Raw genomic sequence first — 27,156 nt, 5'->3', positions numbered from 1 at the left:
CTGATCCCAGTGGAGGAGAACACCATCAGCTTAGCAGTACTTCTTTCTTATAACAGAAACCTGCCTTTCTTGTAACAGAATAAGCTGAATTGCTTAATCTGAAGGATTAAAAAAAGATTTCCTTGTTTGTGTGTTTCAGGTTGTTTATTCTGCCAAGCCTGATAACGAAATCAGTCTGAATGTTTCCCCTGTAATCAGTTTAGTCAGCTTCAATGATTGTGTGGCATATTCGGGCAGGGACAGGAATAAAGGAAGAAAGTTTGAAAAAAACCAGGAAAATACTATTGTGAATATATCAGGCAAGTTATTATCTAGAAAAGGGTAATTGGAGTCAAGCATCATACCTTCTGCAGCTTGTCATGATCTGTGGCAGATGTTTTGGTGGGCTTTTCTTCCTCTTGTGACTTGTGTTTGACTTTTTAAGAGAGGAGTGTAGGAAAATACTGATTTAAAGAACTAGAGTTTGGTTATATCACTTTTAAACTGCACTTTTGTAGTGACAAGTGGAGGTCAGGCCACTATAGCTGACTTGAGGTCAGAAAGGAGCCACAAAATGTGATATTTGGGCTCATTTTGAGCTCTGTGTTGTGTGGGACAGCTCCAGACTCTCTCCTGTGCACTTGGAGAGACCAGATCACAAGTTGATGTGGTGCAAGAGCTGGCAGGAAGCATCAATGACTCCTTTGCTGCCTTTAGTCCAATTTTAGTTTTCTGGCACCTTGATGGAGTTCTGTTGCTTATCCTGGTTGTGTCCTTCCCCTTGCACTTCCTGCTTCTTCTTTATCATCTTCAGCGAGGAGCCTGGGGAAAAGCTGCGTCGCTACATCTCGCCTGTAGGTCAGCTCATCCCTGTGACAGCACGGAAGGGGGTGTGGGTTTCAGCTGCTCACTGCACCCATGAGTGAGGATGTAGTGAGTTCTAAATTGAGAATTGTTGCTTCATATGTGTGCCTCTCCAAACCCGTGGATTTAGACATTCCCTCACCATTAATTACATCCTCTCGTCTTTTAGTGGCGAGCAAACGGGCCAAGCTGGGCACCTCCTGCTGCAAGCAGCCCAATGCAGTTTCTCATCAGTTGGCTGATTACAAGTTTCTCAAAGTTGGCTCCTCTCTTCTGGGAGGTGTATCCTGTATGAGTCTCCTCAGGATGGGGAGTGATGGGGCAGCTCAGGTCCTGTCTTGGAGGGGGTACATGCAAGTGACGCCAACCAGTCCCATATCGCTGGGGTCAATCCCCATTAAACACAGGGGCAGGTGTGTGGACACTACTGAAGGCTCGTGGGGAACCTAATCAGATTTTTCCCCAGATTGTTGACTTTTCTTAGCTCCAGCTAGGATCTTTCCAAGGCTGGAAATTTTTCTCAGAGACAAAACAAGGAAAGGTAGAAAGAAAACACAGATAGACACCTGGTGTTGACCACCGAGTCATGTGTCTCATGATATTTTGCAGAGAGCATGTTTTGGAAGAGGTGTTACTTTCTTTGACCAGTGAGTCTTTTCTACTTAGTTTTTCGTGATCTCCTTTATGTATATATATGCCATGGCTTTTCAATAAATTGCTCCTTCTTGCTGCTTGGAAGAGGAGTTGTGTTGCTGAATTCTTTCGCCGCATCCTTGCCCCACAGTGACACAGTTGCTGCAAAGGAAAGTGTAGGTCACCCAAAGCCAATAGCCAGAGAGGTAATTCCTAGTGGCACTGGGATTGAGTGTGCTGCCATCATTCACCTGGGTGCAATCTCTGATGGAGATGCTGGACATCACAACTTCATTTCTGGACCTGTAGAGACCAGTCACCCTCGTTTTTCTGTTGTTTGACATCTGAGCTGCTCAGACAGATGCAGTGTGAGACTAACAAAACTGGCAGTGGTGTCTGACTCTGACAGTAGTTTGAGGATTTGCCTGGTTGCCTTGTGGCAGCCCTTAACACAGCATCCCCTGGTGTGGTGTCCCACAGAATGCTTGGCAGTAGTCATGCAGAGGTGAAAAGATTTCCAGGTGAGCTTCAAAGAGAAGGATGTGAGTAACTCTCTCACAGAGAGCCAGGACGGGGACCCAGCCAGATGAGGCAGCTCACATGGAAGGGCTGCCAGAAGAAAGGGAGAGGATGGATGAAACTGTGGCTGGAGAATGAGGAGGAGCAGGCAGCTGGGCAAGGTAGAGGGGAAAGTCTCCATGGGCTGTTTCCAGCAGCTGGGAGATGTCTGTTCTTCAGGGAGGTAACCTGTGGGTAAAGTGCTGAACCTCAGGCACGCTGGCTGTCATTCCTGGCTCTGCCACAAGCCTCCACCGCCTGTCCTTGGACAAGTCACTCTCCTGGTGACTCAGTATCCCAGCTGGAGAACAGGCACTGCTGCTTACCTCATGGGGAGGTTGTAGAGGAGCCCTGCGGACGCCTTTGCAGTCTGATGCATTAAATGGGGGGGGGAAACAACAAAAAGTGACCACAAAGACAAACATTAAAAGGGATCTGTTCTTCCCTTCCTGTCTCTGCACATAATCATGTCCCTAATGATAATGTAATGGTGACTTATTCATCACTGACATATACTCCTTCCGTTCCACTGGTGGGAACGGCTTTTTGTTTTTACTTTTTGTCCCCTCAGGCTTGTAAAGATGCAATTTTTTATGTTTATATAATATGTTAATGTTTTAAGCAATTTCTAGTAGAAAATTAGAAAAAATAACAAACAATTAATCAAAGTCAGACTAAACCGAGATGTAATCAAGTAAGAGTGGGTCTGGAAGCAGAGTTTGCAAAGGGAACCTCAAACAGAAAATACAAACTCTGAGCCCTAAAGAAGAAGGAATTCTGTTTTGTGTCTGTCTTAAACCCTGTTCCTGAAAGTGTTCTCAGGGAGGTCTAAAACCAGAAACCAAAAGTGGTCCTCAGCTCTCTAGTTCTAAAATAAGCTTCTGCAAAGGAAGGGGATCTCTGACTTTAACCCTTCAAATAAATGTCACAAAATTAACTCACAAGGTGGTCCAATGGCTAGTGTATAAACCTAGGAGCCAGAAAACAGGACATTTTAGGGTACTTTGGGAATTGGTTGACCTGGTGTGGTCACTTGGTTCTGCCTGTGCCTGTGTGTGCTAAAGCAAAATGGAGCTATTTTTCTCCTTGCTTGGAAGAGGGCTGTGAGACTTCGGGAAATGCTGTAAAGAACATAGAGAGCCACAGGTGGAAAATGCTGGGGTTGGTCACAAGCTTCAGAGTTTCACACAGGAGCAAAATGCATGGTCATATTTCACCTGTCAAAGCTGGCTTTTCTTTAAAAAATAGGAAATCCCAGAGGAATTGGCTAGAGAAGAGGAACATTCATCTTCACTTAGTCTGTGTTTGAAAAGCTTTAATTTCATAAGTTTTCCTGGCACTTGCAAGGGCTATCTTTGGAGGGAAAAAAACCAAGATTCTTGGGGTTTTTTTAAGGAGCAGGTGGCAGCACGGAGAAACCTTTTGTTGTTAAACTTTAGTCATGGTTCCTTTTTTTTTCCCCTTTTCTTTCCTTTTCCCATCTGCAGTTGAGTATGACAAGGAGTTCACGCCTCACCAGCGGCACCACAAGGAATTCAAATTTAATTTGTCTCAGATTCCTGAGGGCGAGGCCGTCACAGCCGCTGAGTTTCGGATCTACAAGGACTGCGTTGTGGGCAGCTTTAAAAACCAAACCTTCCTTATCAGCATCTACCAGGTGCTGCAGGAACATCACAACAGGTATGCAAGAGGGGGCTTGCTCTGTGCCACCAGCTGCTGTCCTGGAGAAGGCTGAGCTTATGCGTTAATATTGATAGGACTGAAAAAATAAATGACAGGTTTGTTCATGTTAACAGGGTTATGCTATTGCATGGCCCTTTCCTTATGGGAAATGGGCATGGTAGAGTGAGAATGAGAGTGTGACTTAGCTGCAAGCTTTGCCTTTAAATAAAGAAAGAATCTGTTGAGAAGCAAGAGATTTTTAAAGCACTGCTGGCATTGCTGTTGTGTACTGAAATTCACATATCTCCTTTCAGCTTAATATTACCAGCCTGTTTGAAAAATACTGGTAATTAGTTCAGACTTGATCTGCTCTCAGCTGGACTTATATTAAAGTAAATAAAGCAGAAGAAAATTCGGCATGCTGTCCACAGGCATGAAATAATTTCTGGTCTTTCGGTGGCAACGAGAGAGGAAAAGTGAGAGAGGCAGGGTAGAAACTGTGACACAAAAAATCCAAACAAGTGTAAATGGAGTGATTAATTTTAAAAGAGTAATGTTTCAGATGGAGGAATCATGTAAGGCTAAAAGATGGAAATACATGGTCAATTAAATGTCAGAGTAATGCTGTGGTACAAAAGTGTTTCATTACTTCTACTGAAACTTGTCAGGACTGTAACTGTGCCTCTGCTGCAGGCACAAAAAAAAAAAAAAAAAAGAAACAAAAAGGGCAAAAAAAGCAAAACCAGCAGTGTTTAAAAAAATCTCTATTTGTTTTCTCTGTGAAGGCTTCATGGTTGTTTTCTTTCTACTCCTTCATTGTCCAGCCTTTTCACCAGTACTATTTTGAGGGATCAGCCTTTGATGATTGGCAGTTCTTAGGGCAACATCAAATAGCTCCTGGTTGTTCTGTGGGGAGTGTGGCCTCTGGGGAAAAGAGAGAAATATTTGGGTAAATAGGTGATGGAGAAGAAGGTGTGGGTTTTGGAAGATCAGTGCTCCCTTTGTGCTTCAACTTGCAGATTGCTGTGCTGGAATGCTCCTGGGGTGATGTGTGCGCTGGTTAGGATGTTACATCAATGCCCACTTGAAGAAATGGTCCAGACAGTCATGCAGATTTTGTAAACGTTATATGTATTGTTCATTCACAGCCACATTGCAGGAGAAATGGAGAGTGTTGGTCTGCTTCAGATTCCACAAGTAGAGATCCCACCTCTAGAGCAGGAGGAAAACCTCTGCCAAGTGCCCGTGGAAGAAATTGATATGCTGCTCTGTGATAGTCATCACAGCAGGGCACAGAGTAGGAGAGCTGTCAACTTTTATATGGATATAACATTTTTTTGGAGCAAACTGAGCAAGCAAGGCAATGTGGGAAAGATAATAAAGTACAGGATATGTCCCCTAGTATACCATGTTCCTAAAAGACTTGCAAACTCTCTGTTCTGAAAGTGACTGTGTGCAACAATGCTGCTGGGACCTTGTATCTGTGTTTCAAACACTGTACTAGAAGCATGCCAAAACTAGATTGCACTGCAAAGCTGTGCCATGTATCCTTTGGCACCTGTGTGTCCTGGGCATCCCTGGGAGTTAGAGCCTCCCTATGGACAGAGCAGAGACAGCAGCACCTGGTGGGGATCCCAGGGTGGTCTCTCTCCAGGAGCTGGCGAGTATTTTGAGTCCTTCCATTCCTTCTGCTGGTGCTGGCAGCCCTGCAGAGGAGATCCCACCACTGGGACTGGGAATCATAAGGCAGCTTCCTCCAGGCCAGAGTGCCAGCAATTCCCTGCCCCTCCTGACAGGGGCTAGGCGTGAACTGACCCAAGGATGAGTGTCTGTAGTTCATTACTAACCTCTGACTCATCCAGTCCCTCAGGGCTCCCTTTTTGTTTCTTTTCCTGCTTTATTTATTTACTTTTACTGGTGGGAAGGAGGGAGGCGTTTGGCTAAAGCATTTTGTGCTTCAGATGAGTCTGCAGGACTTGTCACATCATCCTGGCAGAGGTGGGCAAGATGTGGCTCACAAATTCCTGCAGCTGTAAGAAGGACATGCCCTTTTCCATTCTTTTTCCCTTTCAGCTTAAAGGACTGTTTCATGTATATGTAATATATAAAATAGTATTTGAGAATGTGTGCTTCTCTATGAGTAGATGGATAGGCTTGTATTTTCTGTACATATCTGTATATAAAAATGCATATAAATTTATTAATTGCCCCCTTCACATTAAAAACATGCAATCGTTAAGAGATTTAAAATAGTAGAAGCTGCTTATTGCTTGTTCAGTATTATATTCAGTTGAGGTCTGACTCCATTGGTACAGCTGCCATAGGTTCAAACATTCACCCTCACAGATGACCTGGGTGGACTTTGGCTTGTAAACATTCTTGAAAACAAATACTAAGAAGTTGTATTTAGCTGTTCACTAATATCTCGCATGGAGGGGAGAAATGCCTCAGATTATTCAGGCATGCCTGAAGAAACTGTATTATTTGAGAGGTTATGAGATTTGATCATCCATTCACATACTTATTTTTACTGGGGGGAAAAAAAAAGTCCAAAATGTCTCTTTCTTGCTGCTTGTCTCAGTGGATTAATTTGGAATACAATGTTCTCTTTTCCAGTTCAGAACACTGGAAGGTTAAATTATAAGGAAAAGGAAGCACTGGGTTTTGAAGGAACTTGCTAAATATTTGTAGGGCTTCTATTGAATTTTAGAAAACATCTTATGACCCAGAACATAGCAGCTGCCTTTGACTTAAAAACCAAAAACTACTAAAAAAAGTCCTGTCACACTTCCTTTAGATTAATGGTTTTGACTAACAGCTTGATATTTCCTGACATTTTATGACATTTTATTGCATGAGGAGTGGTCTGTACTGATCCTGAAGTCTAGCTGGTGAGCTAGCAGAGGAGAGAGAAGAGTTGATGTCACACCTTTTTTCATCTTTTTGTGCTGACAAATATTCCTTCTGGTCAGGACAATCAATCTCTAAGGGCTGCAGAAGGTGCCTGTTCAGTTAACATTTGCAGTCTTCAGAGAAAGTTCAAAAACACCATGTTAATCTTGGCTTTTATGAGATTAACAGTTGTCTGGGGCAATTATTGGTTACTGGTAAAGTACTTTTGGGCACAAAGGATTCTTAAGAGGGCAGCTGGCATGTACAGATTTAAACCAGGAGTCTACAAGGGAAAGACAGCTTGCACCTTTGGGGGAAAAACATAAAGAAAAAGGATTCTGCCTGCTTCTGTCAAAGAAACAAGTTTGGCAGGGCAGGAGATAAGAGAAATCTTGAGTAAATACAAATCTTCACCAAAGCTCAGAGCCTGGAAGTATCCCTTGGCTCCAATTAAGTGTAATGAAGTGGCTTAATTCAGTATTACTTGAGCAAAGGGAAAAAAAAGCTCATCTGGACAGCGAGAGCGTGAGCGTGTGACTCCAGCCCAGATGTGCGCTGCTGCACGGATTCATGAGGCATTGCTGGCTGCTCCCTGATGGCTAAAAATGGAACCAAGCCCGAGGCTAAAACTCTGCCACTTACTGAATTATCAAACTGATCCTTGCCCTGTAGGCAAGGCTAATATCAGGGCCTATTTGAGACTGTCTCCTAGGCAGACATGTATGGAAAGAGAGCATGAATGATCAGAGATCAATGCTGATTGAAACAGCATTAACCCTCTGGGCAGAAATGTGACCTTGTCCCATCAGAAATATGAAAAATATACTTGTGGGGCTCCAAACAGTGAAACCCACATTGAGGACAGTGTGGTCTATGTACATTCTCTCTCAAAAAAGAAAACATTTTTAATACTGACTCACTTGTGTCAGTAGTATTTTCATCTCCCCATTCCTTTCACCCTTTCATAAGGTAAGAAAAATAGTGCCTAGAAATGAAGCTTTTGTTTTTAAACCAAACTGTGGTTAACAGCCACATTTTGTCATAACACAAACTGCTGGAGCTGTCAGTGGGTTGCTGCAAGGAGATTAATGGAATCCTCAGGATGGATGGGTCAAGCTTGTGGCCAGCCATCAGTGGTATGCATTTTGGATTGTGTGGAGAAGAGGCTTCACCAGGCAGGGCTGAGATGACATCTGCTTTGCTTTGAGGGGGATGACCGGGTTTTGAAACAGGCTGTGGGCTGTAGGGGCTGATGCATGGAAAGGGAATGGGCAATACATCTGGCAGATGTTGCTGCCCTTCAGCTTCTGACCCCCCAGAGTTTTAAGAGACTGGGCTGTTTGAACATTAGGGTGGGATCTTTTTCTTCTTCTTCTTTTTTTTTTTTTTTTTTTTTTTTTTCTCCTTTGGAACATCCAGAAAACAGGGACCTCTGCCAAAACACCAGTTTAGGAAGGCAAGCAGTGTCAGCTTCCAGGTGCTTGTCCCACCTTGGCTGTATCTGATGGACTGTTTAATTTCAGCAGGCAGGAGCAAGAGAGCATCACCTCTCCTCCCTTGTGTGGTACAGCTAAACCCAGCACCTGAGCTTGAGTTTAAAGTGCAGGACTGATTTTGTGGAAGAGCCAGCAAAGCCCTCTGATTTCTGGTACCTCTTGGGAGTGGAATGCCATGTAAACAAGACCTTTACAAGGGAAGGGAAGAAATGAGTTTGTCCCTGAAAACAGATCATTATTTAAACAGTTTCTTTCTCGAAAATTCCATGCCCTCACCCAGAGAGGTGTCAGGTCAGGACTAGGGAAGGCAGTTTATGGTTGATCAAAGATGTTAGTTCTTGGTTTGGATCATCAGTATGTTTTCAAGTGTAAATATCCTGCTAATGCAGACCTCAAAACACTCCCACACTGTCCAAACAACTGATCTATGAAAAACACAGTGGCCTGTGTTAGTGATCAAAGGAAGATACGGTACGTTAATGGTCAGTTTATTAAACAGTTTCGTTTGCACCCAGAATGAAATATGGGAACATGATGGTCAGGAAGATTCCTCCTACATGAAAAGACACATGTGGACATAAATGTGCCTGGCAAAGCAACTGCCTGGGGACCATGCTCCTGAACAGAATTCCTTAAGGGTTAAGGCTCTTGTTGGTTTTAGCTGCCAGTTATAGTGGTAATAAAGTCTTCCTCTTTGCAACAGGATATTTATACAAATGCGATCTGAGCTTCTAATCTAAAGGGCAAATTGATTCAACGGCAGTGTTTATAGCTTACAAAATAAATAATCCTCCTCAACTGGGTTTTGGAATGGGTTGTGTAATACAAATGACAAAGCTAGCATCAATCTGTTTCAAGCTGGGGTCAGGTTTGTGTATAGTGTGCATATATTTGTGTATGATAGAGCTGTTTCCATGATGCTATAGAGAGAAGTCTGTCCGCATCTCAGCTCAGCTCCCACTCTGGGTATGTGATTTGTTGTGTTTTACCCTGGTTGGTTTAGAGTAGTCTGAAAGCCAGAGTTATTCTGGGTGAAACATACTGGTTCCATAACCAGCTGGCATTTTCTATCCAAACCAAAGAATGCCGTATCAGTGCCTTATTTCTTTGCTTAATGAACAAAGATAAACACTACCCCTTTGTCCTCTCCCCCATCTTCATGCCTTAAACTGCATTTAAATCTGAAGTGTAGTGCTATAGCTGTCACTACAGCTGGAATACCACTTCTGCTTATAGAATTGTAGTAAAAAGAAAAAAAAAAAGGTAAATACATTTCTAATTCCTATGACTTGGGATGATTTTTTCTTTTCTCTGACTCTTCCACTTGGTAAAATATTAATTCCTCAGATGTAAATCTCAAGACCTTAAGCTGAGTGGGTTGGGACACCTTTGCACCTGGATACCTGTGCTGACTTTACTGGGGATTATCATGGACCCTTAGGTTGAACTTCCCATAGTCTTGATGTCTTCTAGATCTAGGCTCTGGTTTTCCACTCTTTGCCAGAGGCAGCTCTGAAACCTGGGTTTCACCCTGCTGCTCTCTGCTGAGTCTGGAAGACCTAACCCTCTGTCCTGGGAGACTTTGCTGCCAGCGGCAATGGACTCAGTGTTACAGAACAGCTTTTCAGCACAGGGTTACTCATTTATTATGGGGAACAGTGGAGGTGTGAGGCTGAGCTTATCCATTCCTTCTTGTACTTTTCCATGTCTGGATGCATCCAGGATGGCTCTCCCCTCCCTATGCTGAATTGCAGACCTCTTCCAGAATGTCCCAATGTCTCCATTCCATGATTTTTTTCCTCTGCTGGCTTTTGGTCCTTGCAAATCAATGCCCAGCTGCTGGTCTTCTCTTCCACCTTGAAAGTAACTTCATTTGTGGATTGACATTTCTTCATATTTCCTTCCTTGTTTATAAGAAACTTTTACAGGCTGGGTACATCTCTCCTGGCCTTCTGACCCACAGGTGGCATTGCTTCTTCAGGGCACTTAAACTGAACCCCACTTCTCACAAAACAATAGAGACTTCCTTTGCTTTCCATGGCAACTTGCTCCAGGTGCTGGCATTCCCCTGCCAGGAGAGCACTGATAGATTAAATTTTCAATGCTGTTAACTCTTTTTTTCTGCTGTTAAATCTTTTGAGTGCAGGTCATTTAGATACACTAGGTTGTTAAGGTTTTGTATTGCAACTCTTGGCAGGACTTCGTGCCATGGGAGCTCCACATAAGGTCCCTTCTATAAGTAATAAACACTTTTAGATTTGAAGTAATGCTTACATACACTGCAAGATGGGGGATCTACAGGTCTGAAAAGGCTGCAGTTTCTAAGTTTTATCTGTGTGGAGTTACATCCAACTCTGTAAGACCGAGTCAGTTGTGGCTAAGGGTTATTTGCCCATTGAAAGTAGATAAGAGCAAATAATCTTGCTAGTTTGCTATACACAAGATCATTTTTACAGAAAGTTGGTGTCACCACAAACTAAAGACACTGATCCTGAGGTATGCAGAGGAGTATTTAGAAGGTGTATTAATTAAAATGCACACACTTCTGTGCAAAATTCCCTTTTGAGAAACTGCTGCTAGGCAGTCTAGACTATTATGTCAACTTGTCTTTGAAGAAAAGTAAACAAAAAGGTTGAGCCGAGGAAAGTTTTAGAGACTTATAGTAATTAATGCTTTGGTAAATGGCTGTTGATGCGTAACAATCCTTTAAACACCTGGGTAATTGCAAGCTTTGAAGTTGGGCCAAAAATGTTGTTCCAAGACATGTAATTAAAATACGAGACCTTTAACTTGGTCATTTGGAAGGTGAGATTTCTGTTTGTTCTCACTGTCTCCCTGCTAAAACTTCTGTCTGCTCAGGGAAAGAAGGCCAGGGAGGGTGGGAAAGTTAAAAAAAAAAAAAAAGTAGTTCAACAGATGCTTCTTTAAATTTGGCTTTTTATAGCTTTGGTGTTTTTCCTGTAGCAAAGTTCCATGTTGTAATGTGTATCCAGAACAGAGAAATGATTTTAATGTGAACATTTCACTAAGTATAGTATCTAAGAGAAACCACTTGACCTGGTTACTAATTTGGCTAAATTCTAATTTAATTAGTGTTCAATTAAAGAGAATTAACACCCAGAGACATTCTGTTGAAAGGTTTACACAGAGGTTTCAGTTAAAAAAATATTTATCTAAGAGGGGAAAAAGTACTGAAGTTAAATGCAAGCTGTTTCTCCTATAAATGCCCTGAGCACATGGTTGGGATGCTGGCATTAAGAATAGTAGCTATATTTGATATTTATATCTGACAAATCTGCTCTCTGAGGACACTGGAGCTAAATCCTGCCTTCTGAATTATACAGGCCATATTTCCTCCAGTAAACCGTGCACTCCGTTCTGTTTATTGCAGCCACTTGTGATTGCTCTGTTGACCTTTGCTTCTCTGTCCTTCTCCAAAGTCTTCTGAAGGCCATGGAAACACTCCCATTTACTTCTTGAGATTTGAACCCTACTTCAGGGGGATGTAGAACAAAGGCCTCCTGTTTCGAGTTGGGAGTCTCTAATTTGCATCTTCCTATTTAATGTCCTCTCCGGTATCCGGAAAGTTGTTTCTGCTCATCACCTCAGTTTCTCCCATTCACTTGCTTCCCTTTTGTTATTAAAGGTTAATACATGTTATGCCTGCAGCAGCCTTCCTATGGAAATCAGTAATTGGACTTATCCAGATGGTCAAGCACTGAAAATAAAGATGAGACTGTTGGGCTCATTAGTGACAGTGAGGTGGCAGTGGCTGTGTAAAAACCCAGAGACAGACTTAGACAGAGAATATGGTAAGAAGGTGCCTGTTTTGGTGATGAAATTTATCTTCTGTACACTGAATTTTAAAGTTCTATGGAGGTGCCAGAGGTCTTGTGATGTCCTTGACATCTGAGGTTGCTTGGGCATGAAATCTTTGGACTGACTGCTTTCTTTGGCCTATATTGAGAGCAGATACTTCCTCTCTCCTCAGTGATGCTGGTTCAAAAATTTCTTCCAGCCTTTATTTTTCTAGTTTTTCTTGTTCCTCACGCTGCCTTCTTGTTTCTCCCAGGTTCCATCTTGCCTCTGCTGTTCTCAAAAGCTGAAGCTTTCAGACATCCTTCCATGAATGTGAGCATGTTCACAGTTGCTGCTTCCTCTTGGAAGGCCACTGCCTGCCTTTCTGCACAGGATCAGTGCAGATCACTTACTGACTAGAAATTCAATGCTTTGTTTTGTGTGATTTGCTCAGTATATGGTCCATTTCTCAGTTTCTTGTCCACTCTTAAATTTTGCTTAGACTGTGCACTTGAATCTACTTACATGTAGTGGTCTTCAGCATTGTGTTTGACTGCTTCCTAAACTATTTCTCTTTTGGACATGGCTGTAAGGCCTCATTCTTGTTGTGTAGATGAAAATCTTTGTAATCCCTTTTTCTCTGAAGACTTTTTATCCAGGGTTTCTCCCTCTAGTCCTTGCATGTCTCTGTGTCCCCCATGACTGCAGAAAACCCTCCACCTTTCCCTGTCTAATGAGATATTCTTTCCCTTTGACCAGGGACTGAGATGACATATTCTTTCCCTTTGACCTTCCTTCCTATTTCCCTTTGACCAGAGTCTAGTCTGGGAGATTTCCCAGTTTCCATTTCAAGATCAGACATCATATGGCTTTTTTGCAGGAGTAGCAGGGACATCTCTGAGCCACATGGCTGTAGGAGAAAACAGATTCCCCTCAGGTGATTCCTGGTATTTGGTTTACTAAGGGGGAAAGGAGGGGAAAATATGTTCCCTGCTTGCAAAAAGTCCAGAGGATTTTGTTGCTGAGAGCTGAATCTCCGTTGAGCCTTTGTGGGCAGCAATTTTCAAGTATTTACTGCTTGTCCAAATTTGAGGTGATTTCCTTAAGGGACGAGGGCCATACAAGATTTATGTTCTGAAAAATATAAAGGAGTGGTTAAAGACACATACTTAAGCAGTTGGGAAGTTTTGTTATGTGAGTAAATTCTTTCTGTTTTGTTGGGGTTTTTTTCCCCCCTCTTTCTCCCAGATTTTGTCTTTGGACATAAATGACTGAATATTCTTTTAAAACCTTCATGCCGAAACGGAAACTGGTAATGATATGCAGTTCTGCACAGCCTACTTAGTCTTGGGTGACAAATGGTAATTGAAAAGAGGCTTAAAGAAAAGGTATTCAGATGTGTTGCCTACACATCCACTGTGCTCTAAAATACTTGTGGGGTGAAATCTTCGGCATTGGCTCCATCCAGTTGAACAATGCAGAAGACATCTGAAAAGCAGAGCTGATTGAAAACCAGTCTTATATGGAACTTTTTGCAGAGACTTTACGGGACTGGAAAGCCTGATGGTTCATTTTTCTTCATTTTACAAAGGAATCAAAATCTTTCCAAAGTGAGAGGGACAGACTGAGATAAAGTTGCTCATTCTTATTTGGTAGAATTGTTCTTTGGTCAGCCAATTTTCTTATTATATTTGTGGAGGACACTAAAATGAGGGATACATGTTGGAAAGCAAGTGTATATTTTAAGTAATCTAAAAATTGTGGAAGTTCAGTCTGAGGTGGGGTGAGGCAAATTTGATTTGGTGGAAAGGACAGTTGCATTTGAACAGGAAAAATCATTGATGTAGATACAGCCTAGGGAATGGCTGTGTCCTTTGCGGTTCAGCAGCATGAATCTAAGGATTATAGGAGATCACAAGGTGAACATGAGTTAACAGTGTGAGTTTTGTGAAGAAGCCAAAATCATGTTCTGGAGGCGTGTGAGTAGAGGCACAGTCTGAGATGTGTCAAGATGATCCTTCCACTGTACTCAGCATCAGTAAGGTCTTGATCTGAGCTGGGTCAATAAAAAGCAGTGAGAGAAGTCAAAGTCTATAAACAGGGCTTGTTAAGGAGAGACTGAAGATAATGTTGTAATAAGAGGGATATTGTTGAGACATTTAAGTTGGATAACAGAGGGGTAACAACAAGGTCACATGAAGTCCATTCAATTTCCTGGAAAGATGAGAGAGTTCCTGAGGCTGGAGATATACAAGATCAAGTCAGGCAAACATCTCTCAGGAACAACATGGATGTAGGTGATCCTGCCTGGAGTTCAGGGGAATGGGCTACATGTCCAAGTGCCTTCCCAAAGGTCAATGCAATGGGAATATAAACTTTCAACCTCCTCTTCATGTTTTTTTAAACCTGACTACTCCTATTTGTGTGTTTCAATATTCAGGAGGGTTTGCTCTTACAGACCTCCTCGTGTAGAGGATTTACAAAGTACAGAGATCAGGAAGCAACTGGTGTGAGGGGAAGGTTGGAACAGGTGCTAGAAAAAGCCCTTTTCGGATGCAGTTGACTTCAGGCATTGGAGAGGCCCAATGTTTTAGTCATATTCAGAGGTGGGAATGATCTAGAAGTTCATTCCTCTCTTAAAACTGGAGAGGGAAAGAGTGGTCACAGCTGCAGCTGCTGTTTGCAGCTGCTTTTAAGCAACATTTCAATTTATATACCCTGCCTGGGAAAGCCCAAATTTCTCAAGGTTTCCAAAACATGTAGCAGCTGACCAGCCGTAGTTGCTTGCTGCTGTTGGAGGTGAAGGTCAGAGTTGATCCTGAGCCCTCTTCCCACTGGAGGAATGGTGGCAAAGACTCCTGTGGGAAAGGCTGCTGAGTCAACCACAGTGTGCAGCTACCAGTGAGGTGGAGGAAAGCCTCCATGCTGTAAAAATAGCTGCACTAGGAGCTCTAGTACACTTAAGTGCTTATTTTTCCATGTGTGATCTCATGCAAACCAAGCTGCTGGGCAGTATGACATAGCAGTTGGCCAAAAATAAAACGTAACTCAATCAAAAATTTTTTTTCTGAACTTAACCTTTGGTGGGTAGGAGAGGCAGGTACCCTGTTTCCTCATTTAAATTGTTAGGAAAAAAAATCCAGGGAGAAAAGAGATGAAGATGGGATTGACAGCTGGTATCTATTTTGTGGTGATGGCCACAGAGGCAGGAATTGTAGATTTCTTGCCCAGAAAAGTTGCATCTCTAATACAGTGAGAAAATGTACATGGGATTTCTCTGGGTACTTCTGCAGCTGATTTCATTGAATAGAGTTTGGGTGAGTACTTGGTGCTGCAAGAAGGTTATTGATTTAAAAGCATTTGAAGCTGAACTGTGAAGGTGGTGCAAGACCAGCAGTCTTGGAACAAGGCATCCAATCCTTATTGATATGCCTCAGAAAAATGTCTTTAGAGGTCTTTAGGGGTCCATTTTCCTTCACTTTGATGCTTGGCCAGTTGTTTATTTGGTTCTTTCTTTTGCTCAGTTGAGGTAAGCCTGTGTTTGTGTATGGCTTAAACCATGACACCCCTGTGGCAAAAGCCATTGAATGCCTGGTGATTCCACTGGCTATGAATATAATAAATGTACGAATGAAGTCATGTTAGGGTTAGCAGTACACTCTCCAGGAAGAAGAGTGCCTTACTAATCCCTTGCTGGTGGAGAAATGGACGGCTCTGAGGAACAGGATTGCTTTCCTCTGTCTTAGAAAACGGTGGAGACCTTTATAATCCTGAATTTCACCTGTGGAAGTGCGTGCATCCCATGGCAAAACTCTAGAATGTAGAACTATTTCATATTTTGTTTCTGTAGCAGCAAAAGCCAGGAGAGATAGTCCCCAGGCTCACAATCTTGTCTTACCCTTCTCTGCAGAGCCTCTGACCTGTTTCTGCTGGACACGCGGGCGGTGTGGGCGTCGCAGGAGGGCTGGCTGGAGTTCGATGTCACTGCCACCAGCAACATGTGGGTCATGAACCCCCAGCACAACATGGGGCTGCAGCTGAGCGTGGTGACACGGGACGGTAGGTCACGGCCAGGTTCCACCAGCCACCCCTCAGTCTCTGGGATGCTGTCTACACACTTCCAGATAGAACTAGACACTGCTAGCAGAGCTCAGCTGGGGTGGAGCAGGGTTAGCTCTCTGCCTTCGTGAGGCAGCTGTAGCCAACACTGTGAGCAGGATGTCTGAGGGCACAGGTGGTGGACTGTCCTGGCTGTGTTCCTGTGATGGACATGTCTTTCTCCATATGTGAGGCCAGGTGTCCCTGGACAGTGCCAGGACCAGCTGGTGGAGGTGGGATTGGGTAGAGCTCCAGTTTCTGGGTTGGAGGTGGAAGAGGGCATGGAGCTGGGATGCTGTGTGGGGTGAGGTTTAGGGATAAGAAGAAGAGAAAGGGCAGAGGTATGTACCTCCACATGTGGGTTTATGGCAGCCCTTCTGGCTGCTGTGGCTGCTCCTGATCTCAAAGCTGATGTGAGAGCACTGCTGGAGAAACTATGTGGTCACTTGGGTAGGGCAGCTGACATGGCATCATTTCACAGCCTACAGAAACTTGAAGAGACTGCAAAAGAGCATAAAATTGAGTGTTGGAAGGTAAGCAGTGGAGAGGATTTAGATGAGCAGAAGGTGACAGTGACATCTGTCCTCTATAGGAACCAGTCTCCAATATTATTTTCTTTCCATTGCTTCATGCTGGAGTTTGGTAGACCTGTGATGTCAAGTAAGACTGGAGGGGCTGTCCAATTCTCTCTGAGGAAATGTTAGTGCCAACCTCTGCCTTCCCAGCTGTGTTGAGAGCCCACCACTGTGCCCCTGGCAAAAGCACACCATCTCTTTGCCCTCTGCTGTCCCTGGATGTCTCCTAATCTCATGTCTGCTGCTTGTGTTTCACAGGCAGCAGGACTAATTTCATGACACATCTGGGTTTAGTGTTTTATATATACAACTTTTATCTATACAACTTTACTGCCAAAACAGGGCTAGAGATGCCAAAGGGGAGCCAAGGAACCACATGCTGCAGTGGAGTCTTGTCTAGCATGGGTGGAGCACTGTCATAAAAATGTCCACAGGTGATGGTGGCAGGAAGTAAATGTTTGGTGTTTAAAGAAGAGTGAGCAAGAGGAGAGGACGCACTGCCTGCGGGGATACCAGGCTGCCACGGGAGCGATGGAACTGCGCTGTTTCTCTGACTTTTGTGTTTCTCCCTTTTCTGTTGTCAGGTTTCAGTGTCAACCCCAGAGAGGCAGGGCTGGTGGGGCGAGATGGCCCTTACGACAAGCAGCCTTTCATGGTGGCCTTCTTCAAGGTGAGCGAGGTCCACCTGCGCACCACCAGGGCAGCGAGCAGCCGGCGCCGGCAGCAGAGCCGCAACCGCTCCACACAGAGCCAGGACGTTTCCAGGGTGTCCAGCGTCACAGGTACCCGTGCAACACGGAATCACTCAGCACAAGCCTTCTTGTGATGGCTCTGTTTGCTCTGGAGGGCAGGAGAAGGAAAGGGGTCATGAGGAGGGATGCTCTTCCTTGGGGGAATAGGTTACATCTGCAAGGTGGTGGAAGGAAAGTGAAACTTTTAGGAATCCTCTTGAATCCAGCGCAGAGTCCAGACCTCTATGGGAAGTTGCATCCATTGAATTCAAGGTGGTGAGGTATTTTGACCACAACTCTGGTGCTTGTAGGTTGCTTGCTATGCGTATTTGTCTAGGATTACGCCCTGTGAAATGCAGTATTTAAAAGACTCTTTCTGTGTATACACTGAGATTTATGGTGTTGCATGTATGCATTCCCAGAAGAGTCCTCTTTCAGATTTCTTCGGAAAAAACATGGAAGAACAGCACGAGATGTTTTATTTTTTTTTTAATCTTGTGGGAACATCAGTGTACACACAGTGAAGTACCTTTCCAGGCAGGCAAAGAAGTTTGCCTTTTTGCTGTGGAGAGGTTGCACATTGCAGTGTTGTACAGCAGCAGTTGTGGGCTGGTGGGGTAACAGAGCAACAATGACATTTTCACAAAAACTGAGAGTCTTCTGTCTTCTAAGTCTTTTCCATCACCACAGTGCTACAAGTTCTTCATCCACTGAGTACCTTCTTTCCTCTCAAACATTTCAGCCTGTTCCAAGTTGCTTGATTAATTTGCTTATGCTGCCCCCTTTGTTTCCAATAGAATCCCTGCTTTTCCCGTGTCTAGAAATAACTATACCCCAAGGAAGAGAGGCAGCTGTATTTTCTTAGTCTATGTCCAAACACAGCAGAGGGAGATGAGCCAGCACTGCTGACACTTAGCTGGTGGGGATCTGTAGGCTGTTCCCTTCTCTTGCATGTTTGGGTTGTGGGTGACCCACACTGGCACCCAGAGTGGCTCCGTGCTGCAGGGAGCAGAGCCAGGGCTGGCAGCCAGGGTTTTTGCATGGCCATGTGTTGACTCAGCTCAATTGCTGCAGCCCACTGTGGTGATGGACTTGCCCTCTGGGCTAGTGTGTGCCAGCAGCAGCTGGCCACCAGTGGCCTTTGCATGTCCTTGTGGTGCACATTGCAGAATGGCTGTGGGTTCCAATGCCCTGCCATGCAAGTGCCAGGCTCGGCTGGATGTGAGATGTCCCTTCATGGATTTTAAGGGCAGGAGGAACAACTCAATTCTGCAGCCTGACCTCTCTGGGGAAGGCTAGCCAGTGCCAGCTTGGCATTTCTGAAGGAGTTATCATCTAATCTGCCATGAGATCACCTTATGTGGGTCTAAGTTGCTGAGACCTGCTGTGGTCCTCCTTCAAGTTCCAAGCTGCAGTTTTAAAGCTGGGCATCTTAGCTGCTTGCTGAGTTACTTTTACTGCATGATGAGCTTGCCAAGGGCACAGGTAGTTTATTCAGCTGGGTGTTGTAAGCCCAGCTGTTATGCAGGCAGTTCTCCCACTTAGGTAGGCTCAGCTCCCTTTACAAGAGCCAATTTTTTAATGCAGTCATGGTGCTTTGGGAAAGTTACTTGCTGCATTACTGTTTTGTGGTGCTAGTGGCACTTGGAGTCAGGATAAGCTCCAGCTTTCTCTCCCTGGCTCTGCAAACTTCACTGTGCTTAAACAAAATTTTCACACTATTAAATCAGGTGATGTAACTCAAAGCCCCAGCGGGAGCAGATATGTTGGGCAAAAAGGGGTGTTTGTACTTTGCTGCTTTCTTGACTACACCACACATCAGGTCATAAAATTCTAAAATGACAAAAAGGGAAAATAGCTGGCATTCTGTGGTCTCGAGGGCTTTTTTGGGCCAGCTTTAATTTAAAACCTGGAATCTGGCAGCACAGTAGTCAACAAGGTATAGTTGAGACTGTGGATTTAAGGCAGGGGAAAGGAGGGGAATTTAAAGTTAAGATGTATGTTTGGTTGGTTTCTGTGTTTAGAAAAGAGACTACATCATCTTGTTTTCCTTTCTAAGTGTGACACTCTCAGACTCTGTTCTCTTTAAGAAGTGGTTGATTTAACAGCCCAAGAGGCACCAATGACCAAAAAGTGTTTTTAACATTACAGATCACAGGGCTTTTTTCTTTTTTTTTTTTAACCTGGGAGGATAAAAAAATCCTGGTGCCTGGTGGGGCTGAGGAAGTGTTTGCCCCAGGATGAAGCAGAAGGCAAGCCCAGGGGTCATCCTGAAGGCTGCCTAACTCTTGTGAGGGTGCCCTGATGCATCTGAACCCAAAGTGGGTGCAGAACTGGAATGTTGCAGTTCCCTTCTGTGTCTCTCCTCACCTGTGCATCTTCTTCTCTTGTTATATTTCACATCTTGTCAGATTTTTGTGCTCTTCCCCAAGCTAGGATTGCTGCTCCCTACTAGGACCTGAGAGCAGTTTCTCTTCTTCAGAGCAAGGCAGTTTTTGGTTTTGATGGTTTTATTGTAGATTGCAACTTCCTTCCTCTATGTTAATCAATACACAAGGTTTTCTTTATTTAATCTGAAAAATCCTTTCCCAAAAGATGCTGTGAGCTGTTTTGGGGCAGTATGTTTTAAAAAGCCCCAATTACTTTCTAGGTATGGCAAGTATTTCAATCAGTTTGGAGTGCATGAGGTGTGCTGCTAGGCTGGTATTGGACCTGGGGAGGCAGGGAGTTAGGTGAGGGCATGCTGCTGTGTGTGGGAAAGGGACCCAAAGGATCCCACTGTGCTCCCTTTGATGTGCTGCTGTTGTCCTGCAGTCAGTACCAAGAGCTCAGAAGCTAAGGCTGTGGCACAAGGTTCTCAATGGTCTGTATTTTTTTGCCAAGAATGCTCATTTCCTTTTATTATAAACATGAAATTATCACTGGCTTATATAAAGCAGAACTGAGCAACCCCCATGGTTATAAACTGCTTTGACATAGAGTCCTGCGTCAATGCATTCCTGGAGCCTCCATTCTTCTGCAGAAGGAGGATGAGCAGAGGGAAAAGGGAATATTTTCATCTGCTGGGGCAGAAAGTCGTATGCCAGGTCTGGCCCCAGACATGGAGGAGCACGGTGGGTGGGAGCAGTGTGCAGGTGTTTCTCTGCTGCTGTCTGCAGGGCCTGGAGGCCCTGGCTCAGCTGGATCTTGCAGTGGCTTGAACTTGTGCTCTCACACTGGTGCTGACCCTCCAGCTGACCAAAGATATGGGAGTGTCCATCAAAACAGGCAGTGAACCTCTGCCCTTCAGCCAGCTCTGTGATTTATGGGTTTTGCACAGGGCTGTCTCCTTGTCCCATGGTGATAATCCTCCTCTTCTGCAAGCCAGCCTCCAGGCACATCCCTTCCTGTCAGCCCCTCCTCACAGAGAGAATTTAAAGGCCTGACTTTGGGCTGCACTTGCTGCTCTGAATGAAACTCAGGCCAAATCTCTTCTCAGGTGCTTCTCTTAAACACCCCCTGGACTGATGTGAGGTGCTCCATGAAAAATGGAGAGGCCCTTAAGTGGCCTTTCCTTCCAGCAGACGTGCATGGCACCAGAGAGTGTGTACAGGAACAAGATATTGCAAAGGGCAGCATGAACAAACACTGTAGGCAAATAAGGCCAAATGCTTTTGTGATGGCAAGAGCCTTGTTAATAAACTTTGTTATCTGGCAGCCAATCTTCCCTTGAGAACAGTTTTGCCTTCAGTGCAGTGTTTGGATGCAGACTGGAGCAGCGTGGCCAGCATTTCTGTGTGCCTTCACATGTGGGTTCCTGTCAGCCCCACATCTCCCCTCCTTCCCACCCAGGCAGATCACTTTCATGTGAAGTGGGCTGTTATTAACTGTGTGATCAGTTTACATCAGCTTTATCCGGACAAATCACCAAAGTCAAACACCAAGAAGAAGGGGCTGGCCTTGGAGACCTCTGTCAAAGCTATTTTGAATCACAGAAGCAATTAATTACTGTGTGGAATTTGGTAAACTGGCACCTTGGGAGCAGCGAGGGTGTTCTCAGATGGATCAACCTCAGTAAATATTTATATGTTCTTTGCCAGCACTTAACGTGGGAGAGGTTGTAGGAAATCTAAGGTGGGTGCCTAAGTATCTGTAGGAGGAAGACCATTAGGGTCAGGCTGTTCTCTCATCCTTTTCAGCAGCACACATGCCAGTGTCCAGCCTTAAGAGAAACATCTGTGCTTGCAGAAAGTCAGACTTGGGTCCTGGTCAAGGCAGACAACATTCAGTGCAAACACACCACAGAGACAAGATATCTTAGCTGTGCTGTTTTAACTCTGCTTCTCCACGAGTTATTTTTAAGTGCAGAACTGGGGGTTTGAGCTTTTTTTGAATCTCTGTTTTAGACAAAATTGTTTGCAGTATGGTTAAATGCAGTGCCCTGCAAGTGCCAAGTTAGGGTTTCTGAATTGGTATGTTCAGGGGAAAAAATAGAAACAATTTTGCTAAACCCACAGTGAGCCTACAGGAGCCCCCAGAGCAGCTCCCTAAACTCTCAGAGATGTTGAAAGCTTCTGGTGAGCAGCCCCTGCCAATTGTGCCATGGCAGTGTGGGCCAGCCCTGTGGCAGTTGTTTGCAGCACCTCCCTTCTGCAGGCTGCCTGCTCTTGGCTCTCCTGGCTCCCTGCTGCAAGGCTGGCAGGAAGGGACACAAACCCTGTTGCCTCTTGGCAAATGGATCTTGCACTGCAAACCACCTTGAGTGGCAATTTGGGCTGAAACAGCTGAGCATGCTGGCCTGGGGTGGCTCGTGCTGCTTTCCAGGCTTTGCAGAAAATGTGTTATGGAAGCCAAGTTCAGTAGCTCAGTGAGCTTTAGCTCACTGCCAAAACCCCATGACTCTGTGTATTCCTCTTCTTTTCAGTCTCATAACTGGATGTAGGTCCAATGTAGGGCATATGCTGAGTTCCTAACTGTAAGGAATGGGTTATCATTATGTGCATCTGTATTGCTGCATCTTTTTCCCCAGTTCAGAAAGGCATTGCTAAGGGTTGCTTAAAGGTTTGTGACTTACCTAAAGTCGGGCTAAAAGAGCTTCCATAAAGCAGACATAGTAGGCAAACACATAACAAGAAAAGAGGGCAGAGGATATTGGGGTGAGGGTTAAACAGGGAAGAGTGTAAAGCCAGGGAGAGGGGATGTTTAGTTTGTTGACATTTAGGAAAGCAAAGGCTGAGGCTGGGCAAGTGAGGAGGTAGAGCTGTCTGCATCTGCCCTGGATGGAGAGCAGCCAGGGCTCCATGCAGGGTGTGAATCAGGTGACTGGCCAGTGAGCTGGGGCGAGTTTTTGGGGTAGTGTGGGAGAAGGCATGTTCATAACATGTTCTGCTTGGTGTAGCTTGTTAAGCAGCTCTTTTTTCCACCCCTGTGTTTTCTTAAACTTGTGATTGGTTGCAGCCTTCCTTCCCACTCCTGTTTTCTCTGCCTCCCTTGCCTTCTCCCCTTTCCTGTTGCAGATTTGGGTAAATTGTAGCTGGATTTGGAATGTAGCACCATTTTACCCACGCAGTTATGAGTAGAGCAGCTCCACTGTCAAATACAGATGGTTCTCCTCTAAACAAACAATCTATTTCCCATTGAAGAACAATGAAGTTGTGTTTTCAGGTGCTTTAATGAAAGCCATTGATCACTAAAAGTATCTTCTCATTTTTTTCCCCTCATTATGACCAAATAATTTCGAAACATCCCATGCTAGAAATTTGCTCCTGGGCTGAGCCAGGGACTGGAAAGCTTCATCTGAAATAAACCACCACACCCTGGTTTCTTCTGGGTATGTCTGGTTTGAAAATGGAAAGCTTGAATAGAGAGACTCGCCCCCGTTCCTGCTACCGCGTGCTGCAGGAAGAGGGAATGTTTATGCTGCAGCAGGCTGTTAACCAGCTCTGCTCACCTGATTAAATCCCTGATTGAAGCAAAGCTATTCAAAGGCTGAAATGCAATCCTTAGAGTTTAAAACCCAACTGCTTCTAAAAACAACCCTCTAATCTTTGGTGGTTGGGAAGCTGGGTTTGAGGTGTAGGGTTTTCTCAGCCCTCAGTGTTAACTGTACCCAGCTGTACTGCTGTGCTGCCCTTAATGTCAGTTGGATGTGCTTTTAGTATTATAGTTTTTCTTTTGAATAAATATTTGCATTTGTAGTTCCCAAACTTCTGGGGGGGGGGGTGGGGGGGGGGTGGGGGGTGGGGGGGGCTGTGCTAGAGGGAAGAAAAAGAAAGGCTTATTCAGAGCCAAGGAAAAAATCACTAAAAATATTTTTCTATCCCAGCTGCTGCATTTGGGGAAAGCTGGACTGGGAGGGTGCCCTTTCAAGCCACAGTTAGGGGCACCAGAGGGCTGGTAAGCTGAAAGGTCCAGGACAGCAGGAGGCTGGGACATCAGCCTGTGGCATCTGCCTGATGACAGGAGAGCCTTTATTTGCAGATGAGGGCTGTGAGGGAGGAGAAGGCCCCTGTGGAAAGGCAGGAGAGGAAAACATAGATGGTGACCTGGGCTCCTAAGCTGCTTGGCTGAATTTCTTGCCATCTCTTTCTCTCATGCCTGCCATTGGGTGCAAAGCAGAGGATCAGCAGCTGTAGCTGGTGGCCAAGTCACCCCACTGCAAAGGTGGTTTCTGTGGCTGCTCTGCTGAGGTCCAGCAGCCACCTGAGGTGTGACAAAATCAGCAACGTGAAAGGCCCCTCTGTCACAGCTCAGCTCCTCTGCTCACTGTGGTTTCAGGTGTTCACACGCTGAGCTGCCTCTCTTTCCAAATATAAATGGGAAATTCCACTCGGTGTCAGCAGCTGTATGTTGTAGGATCATCAGGAGCAGCTCCTGCATGGTTGAAACATCCCCATAACATTGTGCCATGGGGTTTTGGGGTTCCTGTGTCCCCATTTTTATTGACAATAAGAAGCAAGTGAATGGTGAAGGCATGTCAAGTGCTGTGTCATATAAGCAGTTTATGGAAAGGAGAAATGTGTTTTTCAGAGCATGGTTTGTAAAGGTCCAAGGACAGAGGTGGTGCCATGGGTCACATGAGATGTGTGGGGCAAGCTGGGGTAAGGCACAGAGAGGAGCAAGGACAGAGCTTCCCTGCCTGCAGGACACCTTAGCTGTTGGAGGACTTCTGCAGACTGGTGCAGGGGCACAAGGTGATGATTGACCTTCCTGGGGCTGTAATTCTCTCTCTCAGTGAGTGTGTGCAGCTTGAGCTCCCCACCTGGGGCAGCACACAGCGGAAATGGGAGCCGAGGAAGTGGGTGAGTGTGAGCACCCAGTGGGGATGCAGCCTATGCTGGGCTGAAGGAGGAGATTTATTTTTAAGAAGTTGTTTTACTGGAGGTGTTTTCCAAGCACTTTAAAGACAGTTGAAGTAACTGTAACTGAGTCACTGTTACTTGGGTTCCTCCATTCCCACAGGCATCTTAAGAGCTTCAGCCCTCCTTTGGATGTTCCTCAATAGCATTATCCTTTTGGCTGCTGAAGGAGCTCATCACTTCTCACTGCTGAGCCTGCAGCATGCACACATCTGGCCAGATGTGCCCTCCAGCCATGCTCTGCCTGTTTAACTTTCTAAATTCTTGTTTTGCTTTTTTTCTTTTAACAGATTACAACAGCAGTGACTTAAAAACAGCGTGCAGAAAGCATGAGCTCTACGTTAGCTTCCAAGACTTGGGATGGCAGGTGTGTGATGTTTCTCTCTGGGTAAACCAGACATTTTGTTATGAAATGTTATCTAAACAGTGTCACGGTAATTCCACTCGACTCTGCCATTATGCTTTAAAATGTCCCTTGTGCCTCCTCACTAAAACCAGTCACAGAGAAGGGCAAATAAATATTGATAGTTGTGACATTTGATAAGACCCAGAGAAAGCTTGATACTTTATGGGATTCAAGTATACAGTCATTCTCTGTCACTCATGGGAGTCATGGTACGGGCAAGGGCTTATATCTGTGTACCTCTAATGATAAGGAAAACAATCTGATGTTAAGCAGTGATTTTAACTAAGTTTTTTTCTAGTGATCACCCTGATTTTAACCTTGGCCATTGTTTGAAATCCTCCACTATCCCTGTCCCACAATTAGCACTGCCTGTGGTAGGTAGACTGAAGACTGACTTTAGTTGCAACACCATGAGGCCAGAAAGTTGTTTAGAGTAACTTAGGTCCAGGCTATACTGCAATCCACACTTCACAGAATGCCCTCACCTTGTCTTTTTTTTCATTCTTTCATTCAACACTTTTGAGGGAGGTCCCATTTCTATCAGCTATTATTTTTACCAGGTTATAATTTAGTGTGCCAGGGCTGTCCCTGCTGCTTCTGTAATACCCAACACATGAAAGTCCTCTCTCAGCTAATGGGACTGCAGCATTTTTTGTAGCTTATATGTCAACTCCAGCCCACTAGCTGCAACTGTGGTTGTGTGCTGGCTCCATTACCCATTACTTGTGGGTGGCTTTTCACTTGAGCACTCTTTCCCCTTTTCCTTATCCTACTTGCCCTGCTTTTGGGCAGGAATTGGATTGAAGTTGGGAAGTTCATGATCTTGAAGGCATTACCTTCACCTTTCTAGTTGCTGAAAGGTAAGAAGCTGCCAAAGGAAAGCCACAGACTAGCAGGACTCATTGTAAGAGTTGAATCTAGATCTTACTTTCTGTGGGAAGATGATCAAGGCAAGGTAGAGCCCCCTGCAGTTGTTGGGTGCTGCTATTTCCTTCTGAACAAACTTGGTTAGCAGAGCTGCAGCAACAGTGAGTGGCTGCTCAGGCCTGCTGCAGCAAAATTCAGGCAGACTCAAGTAATTGTCAGGTAGAGTGGAAATTGCCCAAGAGAAACATACTAGTACATCCTTCTACAGGGTGATCTGCAGAGCCTCACATCAAGGGAAGCCAAGCCAAGTGTTTCTTGTTACGTGGTGCTGCTTTTAGTTTTTCTTTGGCTCTCTTATGTCAGCAGCAGACAAGCTGTAATTTTTTTTATTAGCCTTTTGGTGACAGGTCCTCTATTTGCCTAGCATGGCATTCAGATTATTACCTCCTTGTTCATGCAGCTCAGGCTGGCTGTCCTGCCCCTCCTTTAGGAGTCTGGCAGATGTGGAGAAGCTGTTACACAGCTAAGATTTCCCACAGTGTTTTTAGCAGAGTAGTGTCCCTGTATAAGAGTGTATAAGCTAGGCTGTCTCTGAGACAGCACATCAGGGTTTTAAATTCCTGCTGTGGAGCTCCCTGATGGAATTGTGCCTGTGTGCCTGCTTGTATGTGATTTTCTCCATGAGAGGATACCAGCTGTGGCTGCGACTCAACCTTGAAAAGGTATTTCAGCCAGAGGGCCTGCAGGAAATGTTGGAACATAAAGGCCTCCAAACCACAATCCCCACATGGCAACCCAGCAGGAATTTTAGGGATAAACCCCTCTTATTTAAGTGTAGTTGGGCTGTACATAGATGTGCACCATTCTTTGGACATTAAAATCAGTGTGTCCATGGAAAAGTGATGGCGCAGAAAAAGAAAGAAAAAAAAAACCCTAACTAAAACCCGAGCAGTTTCAGTGAAAACACATTTTCACCCTCAAGGAAGAAGTTAGTGGAAAATTTTCAGCTGTTCTTAATTGCATGCAGTTGTCTGTTGAACCACGTTCTGTTTGTTTCCCTAAAAAGGACTGGATAATCGCTCCAAAGGGCTACGCAGCCAACTACTGTGATGGGGAGTGCTCGTTCCCACTCAACGCCCACATGAACGCAACCAATCATGCCATTGTACAAACTCTGGTAAGTCCCCAGGCTGCTCCGTGCCAAAGCACCAGGTGAATTTGTAAACAATATACCAGTGTCTCAGTTGTGTTTTCTTTCTT

General features: G+C 44.7%; 1 protein-coding gene across 1 annotated transcript in view; it reads left to right on the top strand.

Moving 5' to 3' along the window:
* The window catches only part of BMP6 (bone morphogenetic protein 6), an 89,001-nt gene that overhangs the window by 58,887 nt on the left and 2,958 nt on the right, over positions 1-27,156 (top strand). Inside the window, exons 2-6 of the mRNA XM_079299886.1 lie at positions 3,522-3,714; positions 15,793-15,941; positions 17,140-17,337; positions 24,914-24,990; positions 26,963-27,073. Coding sequence (XP_079156012.1) covers positions 3,522-3,714; positions 15,793-15,941; positions 17,140-17,337; positions 24,914-24,990; positions 26,963-27,073 — 728 coding nt within the window. The remainder of the gene's footprint in view (positions 1-3,521; positions 3,715-15,792; positions 15,942-17,139; positions 17,338-24,913; positions 24,991-26,962; positions 27,074-27,156) is intronic.

This window comes from Erithacus rubecula (genome assembly GCF_903797595.1).
Source record: "Erithacus rubecula genome assembly, chromosome: 3".
NCBI classification, from domain to species: domain Eukaryota; kingdom Metazoa; phylum Chordata; class Aves; order Passeriformes; family Muscicapidae; genus Erithacus; species Erithacus rubecula.
This window is presented reverse-complemented; position numbering and strand designations above follow the sequence as displayed.